At 48.6% G+C, this 16,854-nt stretch overlaps 1 protein-coding gene across 1 annotated transcript in view; it reads right to left on the bottom strand.

Moving 5' to 3' along the window:
• Nucleotides 1-7,704, bottom strand: part of WNT3A (Wnt family member 3A) — an 84,969-nt gene extending 77,265 nt beyond the window's left edge. Inside the window, 1 exon segment of the mRNA XM_033068002.1 lies at nucleotides 7,634-7,704. Within this exon segment, the coding sequence (XP_032923893.1) occupies nucleotides 7,634-7,704 (71 nt within the window).
• Between the last annotated feature and the right edge of the window lie 9,150 nt (nucleotides 7,705-16,854).

Below are 16,854 nucleotides of genomic sequence, written 5' to 3'. Positions count from 1 at the left end.
CCTCAATCTGCTGAGGCTTCCAGCAGCTGGGCTGAGACAGGACAAAACATGAATTTCCTGAGGAGAGGAGGGGTCTAGAGGTTTTTAGTACCAGCCTGGATGTCATGAATGCTCCTGCGCCCATCCAATACCCCCAAGAGCACTAAAGAGATGACAAAATACAGGGAAATGATGGATAAAAAGTCAATGTTGTGATGTGACACATTTGAATTTTTACCTGGCAACAGGAATGATGGATTTTAACAACTGGGAAATAGGCAAGTGTGCAAAGATTTGGTTTTGGGTGTATTCTGACTAAACCTGGATGATGTTCATGGGGGCACCTCTGACAAATTGCAGATGGGTGGTGGGTGAAGTGAATTCCAGCCCAGGGCTCTGCTCAGCTGCCTGCAGAGGGATGAGGAGCGATGCTGAGATGCTCTGGGATTTTCCAGACTGCTCTCCAGTGGGTTGTGCACAATCCCTGCCAGGTCTCTGAGGTGTCACCAAGCACCTTAACCTGGCTGGGGCTCCCTTTGGGAACCCAGGCATGCCTGTGTGTGGGCTGGATGCAATTCCAGGGAGGCAAGATTAAACTGGGAACACTGGGAATGGGGTCTGGAAAGCAGGGAAGCTCCCAGAGCTGTGGTGAACCCCAGGAAATGTGAGGGTCTGCCATGCCCTGAGATTGAGGCACTCTGAGCCTGCAGAGCCCCGTGGGAGAGGAGAAATGACCATCCCAGGCCCCTGGAATCCCTGGAATGGGAGAAGGGAACAGCCCAGGGCTCTGATGGGACTTTGCTGGTGAAGCCTGAGAGTGCAGAGGTGCAACAGGAGAAAAGAATTTCACACCAAGAGCATGAGGGAATATCCACCTTGGGCAGGAGCATCAGCATCCCTGCTAATAATTATCACTGTACCCATGGAGGAGTACCTGGCTGGTTTAACACCACCCAGAAACTGCTGAGGAGGAGACCAAAGGCACCTTGAGCTCCTTTGATGGCCCAGTCTCTACAAATGCAAAGCTCCCTCTGGGCAGCAGCAGCACCCAGGTGGGGAGGGGATTGTGAATATGCAGGTGACAAACCAGGAAGAGGGACAAACAACACCTTTGTGATGCACAGCTGCTCTCCCCTGGCTCCCAGGTTGCTTTTAAAAGCCGTGCCCTATGTTAGGAGTTCAGAGCAAGGCAGTTAATGTATCAGCTCTCCCTCCCTCCCCTTGTTTTTTGTGAGTTCTGGTGGAATTTGGAGCGAACTCAGGAACTGGTGGATTTTTACAGACGACAGCAGGACTTGAAATAATTCCTGCCACTTTTAAAGGGACAAAAGGGCATCATGAATGGCACAGGATGGATGGAAACAGTTGGCATGGACAGCTCCATGAGCCCTAGACCTGACCCAGCAAAGCCCTGATGGATACCCCCATTTCATGGTTAAGCCTCTCTGAGCTGTCCTGGCTCTGGGCTTTGTCTCTGGGTGGTGACAGCAAAGCAGAGATGGGTTTGGAGAGACCTTTAGGGCTGGGGACAGCTTTGGGGCTTGGACAAGACCTGTGTGTTTGTCCCCTGCATTTCCCCCATATCCCAGTGGGTTTAGCTGGCAGTGCCACCCCAGTGCCACCCCAGTGCCACCTGGCTGGGCACAAATCACCAAGTGGGTGCTCTTCAGAACCTTCTCCATCCCAGCTGTGCCCCCCAGGACCTGCTCCTCCTCCTCCCCTCTTCCCAGCCCCACAGGGGCTCCTCTGGGAGCCAGCCCTGCTCTGGGACAGGAATTCCACTGTGGGATGGGGTTCCAGGCACAGCCAGGAGCAGCCCTGTGCTCCAGCCCCACAGGAATATCCAGGATTCCCCCCCAGCCGCTGTCATTATGCCCCATTTAACCCTTTGAAGCCTGAGTTTCAACCCTGAGCAAGGGTGCTGCTCCTGCTGGGATTCTCCTGCGCACAAAAAGGAAAAATGTTTGTTCCCTGTGAGGTCTAACATGGAATAATCTCATTCTGCTGCTGCTTTGTGCCCACACTGAGCCCAGGCCATGCAGGAATTGCTGCATGGGTGGAGATGGGCAGGGAGGAAGAGGGGTGTGAGCAGGAAAGGGATCCCACAGGTTTGGGATGGAGGAACTCGTGTACCAGCCTCATTTGCCCTGCTGGAATCACCAATCCTTGGCTTGCTGTTCCAGGAGGCATCACAATAAAAAATCAAGGCTCCTCCAGCTGAACATTTTAGAAAGAATAGTCCCAAAGTGTTTTTTGCAATGCAATTCCCTTCCCTCAATCCCAGCTACCCTGGTTGAAGCTGTCCCTGTCACTGCAGGACCTTTACAAGGTTCCTTCCAACCCCAACTACCCCAAGTGCTCCAGACTTTTCCAGTGAGAATTTTCAGAGGTGTTCAAACGTCTGCAAAGGGCAGGTTGCACCTCCAGGGTAACCTGGAAACAGCTGGGGAGCAAAAGGATTCACTTTTCTCTCTCTTGGTTAGGAAAGGCTTTTTATTGGATGCAATTCCTGCAGCCAATGCTTTGAATATCAACTTGCTGGTTTTCAGGTCAATTTATCTAATAAAGTCCTCTTAAAATGGAAAGAAAAAATTAATTAATACATAGCAGAACAACACAATTTGATAAAATGAGCCTGAAAGCTGAGTAGATGAGGGATTTTGGAATTTTCTTTGGCACACACTGGGTCTCTGGGAAAGTCCGAGCCCTCCCCATATTTCAAACAGGGACTTCTCGCTAAATCCTTGCAAAATTTTCAGTTCCTGCTGAGAAAAAACCTCCACCACAACTGGACTATGCCAGGAACAGCACAAACACCATCAGGGTTTGTTTCTTCACTCCCACCGAGAAGATGGAGATGGGAAATGATTTCCCTTCTCTTTTTCTCACAGCATCCTCTGGACAGAACGGGCTAGAGCTGATTTTAACCACTTAGACCTGCACAGAAAGATCCCCTGGACCCTTTTCCCTCTGCTCCACTGCTGCTCAAACCCAGACTGTCACTGTGGGAGGGATGGATGGATGGATGGATGGATGGATGGATGGATGGAGGGATGGAAGGATGCATGGATGGAGGGATGGAGGGATGGGTGTGTGGATGGATGGATGGAGGGATGGGATGGATGGAGGGATGGATGGATGGATGGATGGATGGATGGAGGGATGGGATGGATGGAGGGATGGATGGATGGATGGATGGATGGATGGAGGGATGGGATGGATGGATGGAGGGAGGGAGAGTGGGAAGGATGGAAGGGATGGAGGGGATGGATGGAGGGATGATGGATGGATGATGGATGGATGGATGGGTGGAGGGATGGAGAGATGGAGGGGTGGATGGAGGGATGATGGATGGACGGATGGAGGGATGGATGGATGGATGGATGGATGGATGGATGGATCATGGATGGACCATGGATGGATGGAGGGATGGATGGAGGGATGGATGGAATTCAGAGTGACTTCACTGCCACACTGCTGGATTTTAAGACCTCACCACAGCCTGCTGCAGCAGGGGAGGAGATGAAGATGAAGATGAATTCCAGCAGCTCAGCCCAGCCAATCGAGCAGAGAAGTGGGGAGATGCAATTCATACTTGTGAGCTCTAGAGATTGCTGCAGGAGCCTGGTGCCAGCTCAGGCTGTCCCTCAGGTGACCTCCCAGGGCTCTGCCTGAGGAGGGATGCTCACCCCTCTCTCTGCCAAACCAGGCTTTGCTTGGCATTGGGTTTCAAACGGGAGCCAGAACCTGGCCTGGATCTCACTCACTTTAAAATGGGGCTGCTCCACCCACCATGAGGGGAAGAAAGAGATCCCAGGAAAGAACAGAGAGCACAGGGCAGGAGTTCATCCCTCACAGTGCCACAGAGCAGGGACAGGCTCAGCTGCTGCACCTGAGCATGGCTGGGGTGATGTCAGCACTGTTGGCAGGGCTCCCTCGAACTTACATTTCCTGAACTGCCCAAAGTGCAGCTGGGAAGGGCTGTCAGATCCCTTTCCCCAGCTCCCAGGGAAAGGGGAACCTGCAGCACAGCCCAGCTCCATCCTGCAGCACAGCCCAGCTCCATCCTGCACGGATGGGGAAATGCTGGAGCTGCAAAGCCAGCCCCAGGCAGGGAAATCTCTGCACACACATCCCCACACCCTCCATCCTCTCCCAAAGGCCTGGCACCCCAGCAGCGCTGCTCACTCTGATTTTTCCCAGTTTTTCACGGGGCTGAGCCCATCCCATACCACTCTGGGTGTGACAGAGGTGTGGGAGCAGCAAGGGGACAGAGCCCCACCAGGACAGAGGGGACAGACACTGCTGCCACCACATCCCATCCCTGGGGCTCCATCACAGCTCCTCTTCCCTCTCCAGGCACAGAATTCACCCCCACACATCCCAAAGCTGCCTCACACCCAGGAGAACGATGCCAGTTCATTTTTCCTGCAGCAAAGGGGTCTCCCTGTACTTCCAGTTCAGCCTCTCCTGGGTCCATCTCCCCCAGGAGCAGCAGATTGAGATTCCCATCATGGGAGCTCTGTGCTCATTTTTATTGACTTTTTTTCCCCCCTCCTGAATCATTTCTGCCCACTGGCTGTGTTCAGATCAAGCCAGGCCACTTAGCATGGATTTAAAAATAAACTGAATAAAATTAAAGGGTTTTTTTCTCCATTTCATGTGGAGTTGGTCAAGGCAGTGCAAGTCAGCTGGGAAAAGTTTAAATTCTGTGCATGCTGCTCCTGTGACTCCCCACAGACCCCAGACTCCCCCAGGACAAGGAACAGGTTACATTTAATCCTCCCTTAACCACAAATTTTGCTTCAGAACTCCCTCAGCCTTCCTTCACTCATTCCAATCTCTCCTTTTTTATTATTATTATTTTTTTAAACAAGCCAAAAAATGAACAGCACTAATATAAAAAAAAAAAAAAAAAAGCAGCAAATCCTGCAAACTCTCTGATTTTTGCTGCTAATCTGGCCCCCTGGGTGTGGAAGTTGCTGCTCCCAGGTTGAGCAGCTCCACTGGGGAAAGTCCTTTGGGGTTCCTGTGGCACAACAAACCCCACCAGCACACCCCTAAAACTCATCAATCCCAGTGGAAACCTGTCCCTCTCCTCTGATTATTTCCACACCATAATTTCTTCTTTTATCCCAGTCTGTAAATCCATTATTTGCTGGTTTTAGGGAACATCAGCAGGGATGGAGCATGGGGATCCTTTCCCTTTTCCTGCCCTGAACTCTTCCCAAAGCTGCCAGGAATTGGGGATCTGCTGGGTCTGATTTAAACAGGTGCCCTGAGCCGTGGTGGGAGCAGCAACTTCAACAGCTCAGCCAAAAAAGCAGCAGTGAGAGGGAGACAGAACTTACAGCAACTTGATCCCCCTGACAAATTCACATTCCCCCTAATTTTGGGACAACAATTAACCAAAACCCACAGGAAAATAGAATTTCTCAGTCCCTGCTTTTTTTTTTTTGCAGCGATTTTCTCAAAGTGCAAATATCCACAGCCCCGTGTGCTTTGGGATGAGTGGATGCTTTAATTAGGAACGATTAGTGGGGAGGGGGAGCACGATTTGGGGGTGGGAAATGACAAATTTTCTGCTCCAGACACCCAAATCACTGAGCTGATAGAGGGGAGATGGTTGGGATGGGGTGTTCAAAGAATAAAAATATTATCTTAAAAAAAAAACAAAACAAAACAACAACAACAACAAAATAAAAGAACAAAATTAAATTAAAATCAAATGAAGCAGAGGACGATTTGCTGAATTTGGGGATGGCTGGGCTGGCCTAGGAGGGAAGGAATTCCCTGCTGCTGGTGGGATGTGCATCCCAGGGACCCCATCCCCACATTCCCAAATTCCCAGGGCTGATCGAGGGCTCAGATCTGGTTTGGGGGTAAAGAAATAAAGAGGGAAAGGTTGGGGGCAAATAAATATAGAGGGAAAGGTTGGGGGCAAATAAATATACAGGGAAAGGGATGGGGGTAAATAAATATAGAGGGAAAGGTTGGGGGCAAATAAAGAGACAGGGAAAGGGATGGGGAGGGCGAGGGGGAATTTAGGCAGCCAAAGCACCATCTCCCGAGACTCCCCCTCCCCAAGCAAAGGCTCCTTTGCATTTCCATGGCCTCAGGGGGGTTTCTCCTTGCGAAAGAAAAGTCTGAACGCGCTGCTGGGCACCGGGGAAGGACGGGGCAGAATCCACCCCCGAACCCCGGAGTGTCCCCCGCGATGTCCCGGCTCGGGAGGCACCTCCTGCCCCTCTCCCCAGCTCCTTTTTCCCAGTTTTTCCCCCCTTTTTCCGCAGCTCCGGGGACAGGGGGGACCGGGGCGCTCCCCTCGCCGGGTGACAAGCGAATATTTATGTCGGTATTAGAGGAATGCGTTCCCTTCTCCAATCAGGAATGCGAGCAGAGTTTCTAATTATAAGTTAGATGGTGGCTGGGAATAAAAGATTGCTTTTTAATGACTCCCGTCCAGGTGCTCTCGCTGCCTGTCTTCCCAAGAACACATTTGCATTTTATTGCTTTTTTTTTTTTTTTTCCGCTTCTTCTTTTTTTTTTTTTTTTTTTTTCTTTCTTTCTCCCATCCCAACGAATTCCCTGCTTTCAGACATACCTGAAATAGTTGGAGAGGCTGCTGCCTTCAACACCCTCACCTCTGCACGGCCGGACAGGGGGATCGCGCACCGCGCACCGCGGCGGGGGGAGCGGGGACCGAGCGCTTTAAAAATTAATTAGCGGCGCGGCGATCACGGTTATCATTATTATATCTATTTTTTTAGATAAAAGGGGGTGCTCTGGAGCTGTTCCCCCCCCCGTTCATCCCGCGGAGCCTCCCTGCGTTAGGGCTTCCCCGAGCCCAATTAGCTCGGCGGGGTAATTAGAGCAGATCGTGCAGTTACATGCCTTGCCCAGCACCATTTGCTTTTTTCGTGGGGGAGCGCCGAGCGAGAAAAAGGCTCTTAAAGGCGTAGGGAGCCAAGCGAGGAGAGGGGGAAAAAGCGGCGAGCCCCCCAAAAATCGCCGCATCCCCCAAGGGGAGCGGGAGCCGCGCCGGGAGCATCCCCAACCCATCCCTGCTCTGCCTCCCCAGCCTTCCCCTCCTTCCTCTGCTCTTTCCTCCCCTCTATTTTATATTTATTTTTTCATTTTTAATTTACCCCTCAATATTTCTTAAAGCGAAAGCGCGCGGGGAAAAGGAAAAAAAAAATAATAAACACGCAAAAGTTTTTCCTCCTTTCCCCCCCTTCCTTCCACCTGACTAGCTCGAAATCACCTTGAAATGCTCATGTCAACTTGTATCATTATCTCTTTAATTCAGGCAGCGCCTTTTGTTCTTCACAGGAGAGGATCAAAGCACTCAGAAAAAAAAAAAAAAAAATAACTTTCCGATCGCTCCCTCTCGCTCTCTCTCTTTTACAGTAGGAGAAGGAGAGATCAGGTATAACCCAGTCAAAATAAACAAAGTGAATGCATAAATAAAAGAGGTGAAATGCAGGTTCTAAGAACTTGCTGGCGCTGGAACAATCCCACCTCTTTAGCTGAGTGGCAACGAAAGGAGAATTTCAAGTCATCTTAAGCGCAGGGGTTGCAGAGAAAACAGAGGAGGGGAAAAATAAATGAAAATGAGCGAAAAAAAAAAAAAAAGAAGAAGAATAAAACTTACCACCAGATTGGGTAACTTGACAGAGCCTGACTCAACCCACAAAGAAACAGGAAATATCCAAAAGAGGCCATTGATGAAAAGTTGTCTTTCTTTTTTTTTTTTTTTTTAACCAGAGTTGCCAAAAACCTTCCTTTCTTCTGAGGCAGGATGATTATTTTAATAATAATAATAATAACAATAATTAAAAAAAAAAAAAAAAGTCAAATGAAGTGAACTCAACCCGACCAGGTAAATCCTCTCTTGCTTCCTCTACTACTCTCAAGGAAAAAAAAAATCTCAGAGAGGTAAAAAACTCTTCTCTCAGCCAAGACACTGAAGGCAAATATTAAAAAAAAAAAAAAAAAAGTTTGAAGTAGCTCTCTTAAAAAGGACCCAATCAGCACTTATTGCCAAAGGGAGAATTCTGATGCTTTGGCTTGTTCTGTCAATCAGGAGCGTGAAGTCAGGAATGAGCTAATTGCAAGGAGATAGTGTTTTAATACTCATTAGGGGGCACGTTGGCCCACAAGCCAAGGGATAAAATGTAGTTTTAAAAAGGGGAAGGAAGATTTAGGGGGTTTAAATAGACAGGGGGGACCCCTGTGGATTTGGGTAGCTATAACAACCTGCCCGGATTTCACTCCCTGGGTCGAAGCTACTAAAATGCAAAAAAAAAAAAAAAAAAAAAAAAAAAGAAAAAAAAAAGTAAAAAAAAAAAAAGTGTGAAAGTTTTTTTTTTTTTCTCTTCTTCTTCTTCTTTTAAAAATTATTATTTTCTCGATTTTCTCCTTCTTGCCATTCTGTCCTCTTCTCAAAGCCCCATTTCCTCACGGGGACGCTTGGGATGCATTTGAACCAACTTTCTAGAAACTTTCGGCTGCTCTCTTTTTGGGGGCTTTTTTTCCTCCTTTTTTCATGGGAAAAAAAAGAGGATTTCCACCCAGGCACGCAGGCACCCCCCTGCCCCAGGAGCCCAAGCAGCCGCAGATCCAGGAGCTCCACTGAAGACATCTGCTAAAAAATCCACTTCTTCCATGCAAATGTGCAAATCTCCTTCAGATCATCCCAATTTCCAGGAATTCCAGCCCCGGACATTGGGAAGGCGCTGCTGCGAACGACTTCATCCACAGATCCACCCCACAGGGCACCAGTCCTTGAGCTCTTTTTTAATTTCTCTCTCTACACATTGTCCCCATTTCTCTCTTTTCAGTGCCGGTGGAGGGGGGTGATTTCTGCGCTCCCAAAAATTCGGATTTTTTTTTTTTCCTTCTTTTTTTTTTTTCCATAAAAAAAAAAAGAAAGAAAGAAAGGGAGGGGGGAATAATTATTAATATCATTATGAAGATGTAGCTCCTCGGTTCGTGGTCCGTGGTGGGATTTGCTGCTCCTCTGGAACATTTGGTTAAAGCTGGCTGGGGCTGGGAGCAAGTGTCACCCAGAGCTGACAGGCGTCCCCTTCCCCTGGCTCATTTGAAAAGGGGCTGGAGAGGCGAAAAGAGGGGATGGAGGCTCTGCAGCAGCGAGGAATAACAACCACGATCCTCTTTTCCACGGTTTTATTTTTTATTTTTTAATTTTTTATTTGGTTTTTTTTTTATGGTTGTGGCTGCTTGCTGCTTGTTAATTTTTTTTCTGGGTTTTGCCACCTTTTTAATTTATTATTTTTTTTAAAGGATTCAGCGAGCTGGAGGAGATTTTATTTATTTCTTGGACTCGCTCTTATTTTATCTGTGAATCAGAAAATTTCTGTGGCTCGCAGGGAACAAAGAGAGGTACAATTTTTAATGACTTTGTTGGGGGAAGCCTTGCAACCCCGCATTAGCTCAAATCAAAATGCGCTTTCATCCTCATTAAGAGCCGCATTTATATTTTCCCTTAGTAGGGAATATTTCTATTTACACACACAGGGCTTTACATGCATATATATAAAGATATGTTTGTGTGGAGCGAGATGGAGAGATATCCTCATTCTAGTGAAATTATACTAGAAATGCAGTTCATTCGGGGATATTTAAATCACCGGCAATTTGGCAGGGGTCGGGCCCTGATTATTTTTTCTCTCGGGTTGGATGACAAGCGATTGCAAATGTGAGCCCTGGCAAGTGCTGCGAGATTTAATCGGAGCCGAGCTGGGGCTGATCCCGGCGGCTTCCAGAGGGGGAGCGGATGCTCTCGCAGCAAATCCCCGCCGTGTTGATGCTGCAATTACAGCCAGGGTATTAAATCCATCCCCCCTCTCCTCCCCGAGCAGCCCAAGGGGCTGGAGGAGGGAGTTTTTATTGCATAAGGTGGGATGAGGGGAAAGGAGGAGGGGTGGTGTGTGAAAAATCATCTTAAGGACTTTCCCTGTGTATTAGAGAAAATCCCATCCAATTATAGCATTACTGGAAAGAAGCAAACACTGCGGCTTTCAAAGGAGGGGATTTCTCCGTCTTTTCAAGTGGAATTGCTCACGCTGCAGACTGGAACACACACACACACTCACACACTCACTCACACTCACACTCACACTCACAGCACCGGGCAGGACACGCTCCCCTCTCTAATCCCGACTCCTTTTGTCCCTGGGGGAATCTTCCAAACATCCCCCAAAGCTTCTGCCCCTCCCTGCAGGAAGCACCAGGCTTTACCTGCAGGTACAAATTCAGGCACTCTCCCTTTTCCCCCTCCGTGCCGAGCAGCTGCCGTGGGGAGGATGGAGATAATCCACTTTGTCAGGGGCACTCACACGCTCAGGCTTCCAGTGATGCTGAGAAAAGAGTTCTGGGCTGTGCAGTGCTTATTCCCAGCCCCAGGAATGCTCCTGGTGATCGGTTATCTATTAGTAATTTTAATTAATATTAGTTCGACTTAATTCATATTTAATTCGTATTGCTTCCGAAGCTCCCAGGGGCAGGTTTTGCACCTTTTGCAGGACATTGGAGCGGGTAAAGGAGCTGCCACGGGCCCAGGGGATGATTCAGGGCCAGGCTGATCCATTGTCCCCCAGGCTGGGATGGGCAGGACCTGGCCCCCAGAGCAGGGACAGCAGCGTGGCTTTGGCTGCTTCTCTCCTGGGTTTGCTCATGGACATCCAGGGAGCTTTGGGGGAATTTCTAAAGGGAGAAACTGCCCTGAGAAGCCCCTGGGAAGTGTCCTGGACAGTGTGATGGGATGCTCTTGAAGGTCCCTTCCACCCCAAACCATTGCAGGATTCTGTAATTCCACGAGAACCAGCGCTGAACAAGTGCAGTGACCCAGGAGGGAAAAGGGGATGGGAGGACAGGGACTGGTCACAGGGCTGATTCTGTGCTGCTTACTCACCCTGATGGCCCAGCTGGCATCTCCAGGGGCCACTGCAGTGTGTCAGGAGAGCTGCATTTAGAAATGAGAGAGAGTCCCAGAGCAGGCAGCCAGCACAGGGAGCAGCTGAGCTCACCCACGCTCGGAAAAGGCACAGCCTGAGAAGCTCTGGAAGGATCCAGGCTGGTCACACTTCCCAAATACCCCCTGAGTCACTTCTGCCCTCCTTGGAAGAGCTTGGTCTGCAGGATGGGAAGATCACCCTCAAGGAGAGCCCACCAGAACCAGGGAGGGCTGCTGGGGAAGAAGGTTTTATTTAATTTTAGCAGAGAACACCAGTGTGATTCTCTCCTTCCCTATCTGAATCCCCAGTGGTAAACTCTGATCATTTTTCTGCTTCTGCAAATTTCAGCTGGACTTGGCTCTGGCTGGGCTGTGGTTGATCTTCCCCACTCACAACTTGCTCATTCTGTCACCCTCTGCTCTCCAGGGATGCACAGCCACCCTGGCAGTGGAGAATGCCACAGCCTGGTTTTCCTGCTGTGCCCAGGAGCCCAAACTGGCTCTTTGGGAGCACTGGGAGCACTGGGAGCACTGGGAGCACTGGGAGCACCAGGAAATCCCCACTGCAACCCTGCCCTGCTGTGGAACCCCCAGAGCACGTGGCAGACCCAGATATCAAAATACAACTAAACCTCTCCTCTCTTATTTATATGAAATGATCCAGATGCCAGAATTCTGCATTTCTGGGTGCTGGGGTGAAGGGTTTGCCACGGGCTGTTGGCTTGTGCCATTTTTAATATTCCACTTTTAATGTCCCTAAAGACTGAGATCCATCTCAGCCATGCCATCCCCACATCCAGGAGTCACAGCAGCACCAAAAGTGACAATTTGGGCCAAAAAAAAAAAAAAAAAAAAAAAATTTGGCCCAAATTGTGTGGGGAAGGAGGCAACACGTGGCTGGTGAGGACACTCAATGGCAGAACTGCTGAGCAAGGGGATTCTGGTGCTAAATTCACCAAAATTCACATCCCCAGCTGGTCTGGCTGCAGCTGCTGCCCAGAATTGGAGGTTTCTCCATGCTGCAGAGGAAGTTTTTTTTTTCCTACAATGATTCCACCTTTTCTCCTCGCCCTGTCCAACCTTGCAGGGGTCAGGGGGGACCTGAGCAGCTCCTGGGGAGGTGGGTGAGCTGCTCCTGGAGCTGCATTCCTGTGCCTGGGCTCTGCTCCGGACCCATCTCCAGGGAGCTGGAGCTGCCCGAGATGCCCACAGGGCACTGATAGCACTGAGCAAATCACATTTGGGTGTGTTTGTCAGCTCTTCAGGCTTCAAAGAGATGTCCTGAGCAGACATGAAAGGGAGCAGCAAAGCTTTGACATTGCTGGGATGTGCCCAGGTTATCCCGGGTGTCACTGGAATTCCGGCTGCTCCTGGATTCCAGGTTAGAAATTTCTGTACAACTGTGTTATGTTCCGATCTCAGGGAAACGGAGGGTGGCAAGAAGTGTAAAATGAAGTGGTGGAATGAGCCCAGGAGAGCAGGAGGGGTTGGATGGAGGCAGAGCAGCCAAAGAGCTGCATTGGGATGGAGCAGAACAAAGCAGAACAGAACAGAGGAAATCAGAGCAGAGGAAATCAGAAGAAATCAGAACAGAGCAGAGGAAATCAGAGCAAAACAGAGGAAATCAGAATAGAGGAAATCAAAACAGAGGAAATCAGAGCAGAGCAGCTCTGCCATGGCTGGTGATCCCTTCCTTTGGAATTCGAGACACAGACTTTCATCTTTCTGCCACCCCACCTTGAGTGACAAAAATGTGATTTTTGAGGAGGGTTCCCTCTCGTGTTTTTTGTGCCCCCAGTTTTCCCCAGGTGTCAGTGCTGGCTCTTCCTTCCATGCCAGGCTCTGACAAACATCCAGGCCACCAAGGAGCTGCTTCAGGAGGGCAGGAGGTGACAAACAGGGGGTGGTGGCTCTGCTCTGCCTTGTCACCACGCTGGGATGTGGCTTTGTCCCTGCTCTAGGACAGGACATTTCTCCAGCCAGACTCAAGGAGGAACTTGGGGCTCTCTGCCCCCTCTCCCTGCTCCTTTTCTCCATCCCCCGTGCCTGGCCAAGGGGTGAGGCAGAGCCACCTGCCCTGTCACCGGTGTAGCTCTGGCCCACCTAGTGGTACAGCAGGAGAACAAACCTGGAGAGGGAAAAGGCTGCAAGGAAAACGCACCCAGAGCTCGGGGATCTGCAGCACCAGGGCTCTGCTTTCCTTTGCCCACCTGGCAGGGACCAAAGGAGGGGATGTGTCCCAGCCCCTGGTGGGGACACAGGGCTCAGAGAGATGCTGGGAGGGATTGCAGGAACCTGCCCTGGGAGGTGATGGTGTGTTGGATCCCACAAACCTGGGGGTTTTTGAGCTTTTTGTGCTTTCTCCTTTCCAGGAGAATACTGCTTTGAGGCCTTGGAGAAGGCTCCAAATTTGGGTGATGGAGTTAAAATCACAGGTGTGTAGTTAAATAGAAGTGTGTGATTTCACATGGTGAAGGGTTTGGAATTTGAGGTTTTATAATAGAGTAATAGGTGTGGGACAGGATGGAGGATTTTGGGTAGTGTCTCTTTCAGTGTTCACCTCCCTCCTTCTCCATGGTTTCAGGCAGTAATTTCTGGTTGGTCAGTCAGTGTCACACTGAGGGAATTTGGATATTGGGTTAAAAGTATCAATAATATAGGTGTTAATGCTCTATTGGACTGCTCAGCTTTAGGAGACCTTGGAGCAGCTGGATCTCTCTCCTTTTTATCACTTCTAGCAGGTAGCTGGGAGTGTTGCAGAACTTTCTGTACTTTAGATAAATTTTAATAAATAACCAAGCCCAAACAGGAGAAAATCCATTTCCTTCATGTGCTTTTTAATCCTGGCTCTGAGTGAAGGCAGAAGAGACTGAGACAAACAACAAATAAAGTGGTGCACACTCCCAGCGCTGCTCCAGGGATGAGGATGGATGGTGGGTGCTGCCCCTCCTCTGGGCTGGTGTCACCAGGCTGCTCCTTCCTGTCCCAGAGCAGGGCTGGGAGCACCCTGGGACAGTGGGATGTGTCCCTGCCCATGGCAAGGGGATTTTTGAGGTTCCTTCAATTCCTTCTATATTCTGTGACTCTCCAGAATGTTCCACAACCTCCTGGGGTCACAGCAAGGGGAATCAGAGCCAGGCTGATGGCTGAAGTCACTTTGTGATCTCTCTCTGAAAGGCAGAGCTGTGCAGGATATTTGGGGGTTCCTTAGAGGATGAGATTTGGGGAAAATGATTTATTTCAAAGGCAAACCGTCCATTTGAGCCCATAAGGAGCAGTGCTGCTTTTCTGGCACATGAACTCCAGAAGCACAGAGAAAATAACCCAAAATCTCAGCTGAGAACCCTGCCCAGTCCCTCAGGAAATCCAATAAACGTGGACATGACCTGAGCCCTGTGTGTGCAGTGTGTGTTTGCTCCTGTGGAACTTCTCCAGGCCAGATCCAGATTAAAAACCCATTAATCAGCAGTGCAAGCTGATAACCTTCATGGCCCCAAACCTGCTGGGAAGTGCAGAAACAACCATTCAAAGGAGGCTGGGTGCCCCTGACTGAGGAAATGAAATATTTAGTTTGCAATATTTCAATGAAAAAAGAGAACAATAAAAATAAAAATAAAAATAAAAATAAAAAATAATATTAACAATATTATTATTGATAATAATAATAATAATAATAATAATAATAATAATAATAATAATAATAATAATATTCATGGCCTGCTTGCTTTGAGAGAAGCATTTGAGGGTCAGGTATTTTGGCTCCTGGGGCAAATCCTGCTCCCCCTTTTTGGACATTTCCCCATTTCAGCCTCTGAAGGGATGGCAGCTTTTACCTCCAAAAGGGTTCAATTCCTGGAAGTGAAGAGGCTTTGGTGAGTGGAATAAAACCTTGAATAAATCCTTGTTTTTTGCCCCTCTTTCATTAACTGCTTCGTTATCTACCTTCACCTAAAAGCCCAAAATCAAGAAAGCTGAAGTCCAGCATTAATTGGAATTAGGTGATTTTTAATGTCCCTTCCTACCAAAAATATTCTGTGATTTTATGAAGATTTCCTCCAAACTCACACTTAGAGTAAGGACTGGCTTTAAAATTGCAGTTTCTTTACTCTGCTCCATCTGATTTCTCTTTATTTATTTAGAGGGTGGAGATACACGCTGGATTAAGGGAAGAAAAAAGAGAGGAAAGCCAAGTGTTTGCCAGACAGAAAGAACAATAAGATGAACAATCATTTATTAAATCATGGATGCACTGATGTCGAAATTTTCTAATCCCTTTCTAACACCCCATTCAAATCACTCCTTTTCAAAGGGCTGGCCACACTCCTGCTGCAGGTGCAAACAAAGGAAAAAACAAATTTAAAATTTAAACCAGAATTTGATCCCTTTGTGAACTCGCTCCTCACCCCCCTCTTTGAAACTCAAGTGATAGCATCGCTGGAGATGAATGTTGGGATTCAGCCTCGTGTTTGCAAATCAATATGCATTTTAAACAGGGATTACTCTGGGCTGCTGACAAGCACTGGACTGAAAAACTGCCCAGACTGGAGTGTCTTCTCTCCAGCCACAGAGCGAGTTAATTAAGATACATTAAAACCACTAATAGGAGCACAGGGCACGGTTTGAGAGCACAGGAGCATCCACAGTTACTGCCTGATACTGCACTGGGTCAAGGTGTCCAAACTTTCAAATGTGTTTTAAAAGTGCAGAATGTCCATTTGAATTTTTTTTTTTATTTTTTAAATTAGGTTTGTTTAAAAAAAAAATTTAAAAGCAAGTTAAATGGGAAATATCACTATGGCAAAGTTGTGGTGGTGTGGGGAAAGGGGAGCTAAGAAACGGTGAGATAAGAAATAATGAAATAAATAATTTATATAGTGGAGAAATAACGAATGAAAAAATAAATAAAGAATGATGGAATATCTCCCGTGCTCCCCAAAATTGCCAGGTGTTTGCTGCAGGACAATCTCATTCCAAGAGAAAAAAAGAGTTCTTGCAAAATGAGTGGAAGGAAAGATCTGCCTGCAGCCAGGGGAGGAAAAGAGCAGAGAGATTTGGCTGAGGCAGTTAAAAAAACCCACAAAACCCCACCAAGGTGCTAAAACCTCAGTCAGGCGAGGTGTTGACAAGGGCTCCCAGTTGATAAATAAACAGAAAGGAGCTCTCCCTTGCAAAGCCTGAATGACAAAGAGCGAGAAGCAGGAGCTGCAGAGTGTCCCTCACCATTTTCATCACAAAAGCTGATGGTGAGGGGGCAGGTTTTAACACGGCAACAAGTCTGACTTTCTCTCCCTTTCTCCCTCCTTTTTTTTTTTTTTTTTTCCTTTTTCCTCCCCCCTCCTTCCCCTCCCTCTTATAAACAGAGAGGACAAGAGGTCATATCCCCAGGGTTTCCAGAGCCACTTCTCCCCCTCGCAGGGAGGGTGGATGTTCTTTCAGCCTGTTTACAAATTAGTCAAAGTTATGATGTCTTAATGCGCTTGCCGGGTGGCCACCTGTCCCCAGCTCCCTCCTGCTGCCCTGATCCGTGTGCAGGAGTGACACCTGCAGATGGTTTCTGGCCCAGCATCCCAAAATAGCTCGGAGCAGGTTCTGTGTGAGGTGTGAGGGAGCTCGGTGCCTGCATCTGCACAGCCCAGGGGGGGATTTGGGGAAGGGCTGAGCTCCCAGGGGCACTGATGGGTTTGTGCTCAGAGAAGGGTTAGGTATGGTATTAGGGGGAAATTTTGGCTGTGAGGGTCCTGGCACAGGGTGGCCAGAGAATGGAAATGTCCAAGAATCCAAGCCCTGCATCCCTGGGAAGTGTCCAGGGCTGGATGGGGCTTGGAGCACCCTGGGACAGTGGGAGCTGTCCCTGCCATGGCAGGAGGGCTGAAATCAGATCATCTTAAAGATCTTCT

Source organism: Catharus ustulatus, chromosome 1 (genome assembly GCF_009819885.2).
Source record: "Catharus ustulatus isolate bCatUst1 chromosome 1, bCatUst1.pri.v2, whole genome shotgun sequence".
NCBI classification, from domain to species: Eukaryota; Metazoa; Chordata; class Aves; order Passeriformes; family Turdidae; genus Catharus; species Catharus ustulatus.
Note: the sequence above shows the minus strand (reverse complement) of the source record. Positions and strands in the feature narration are given on the sequence as shown.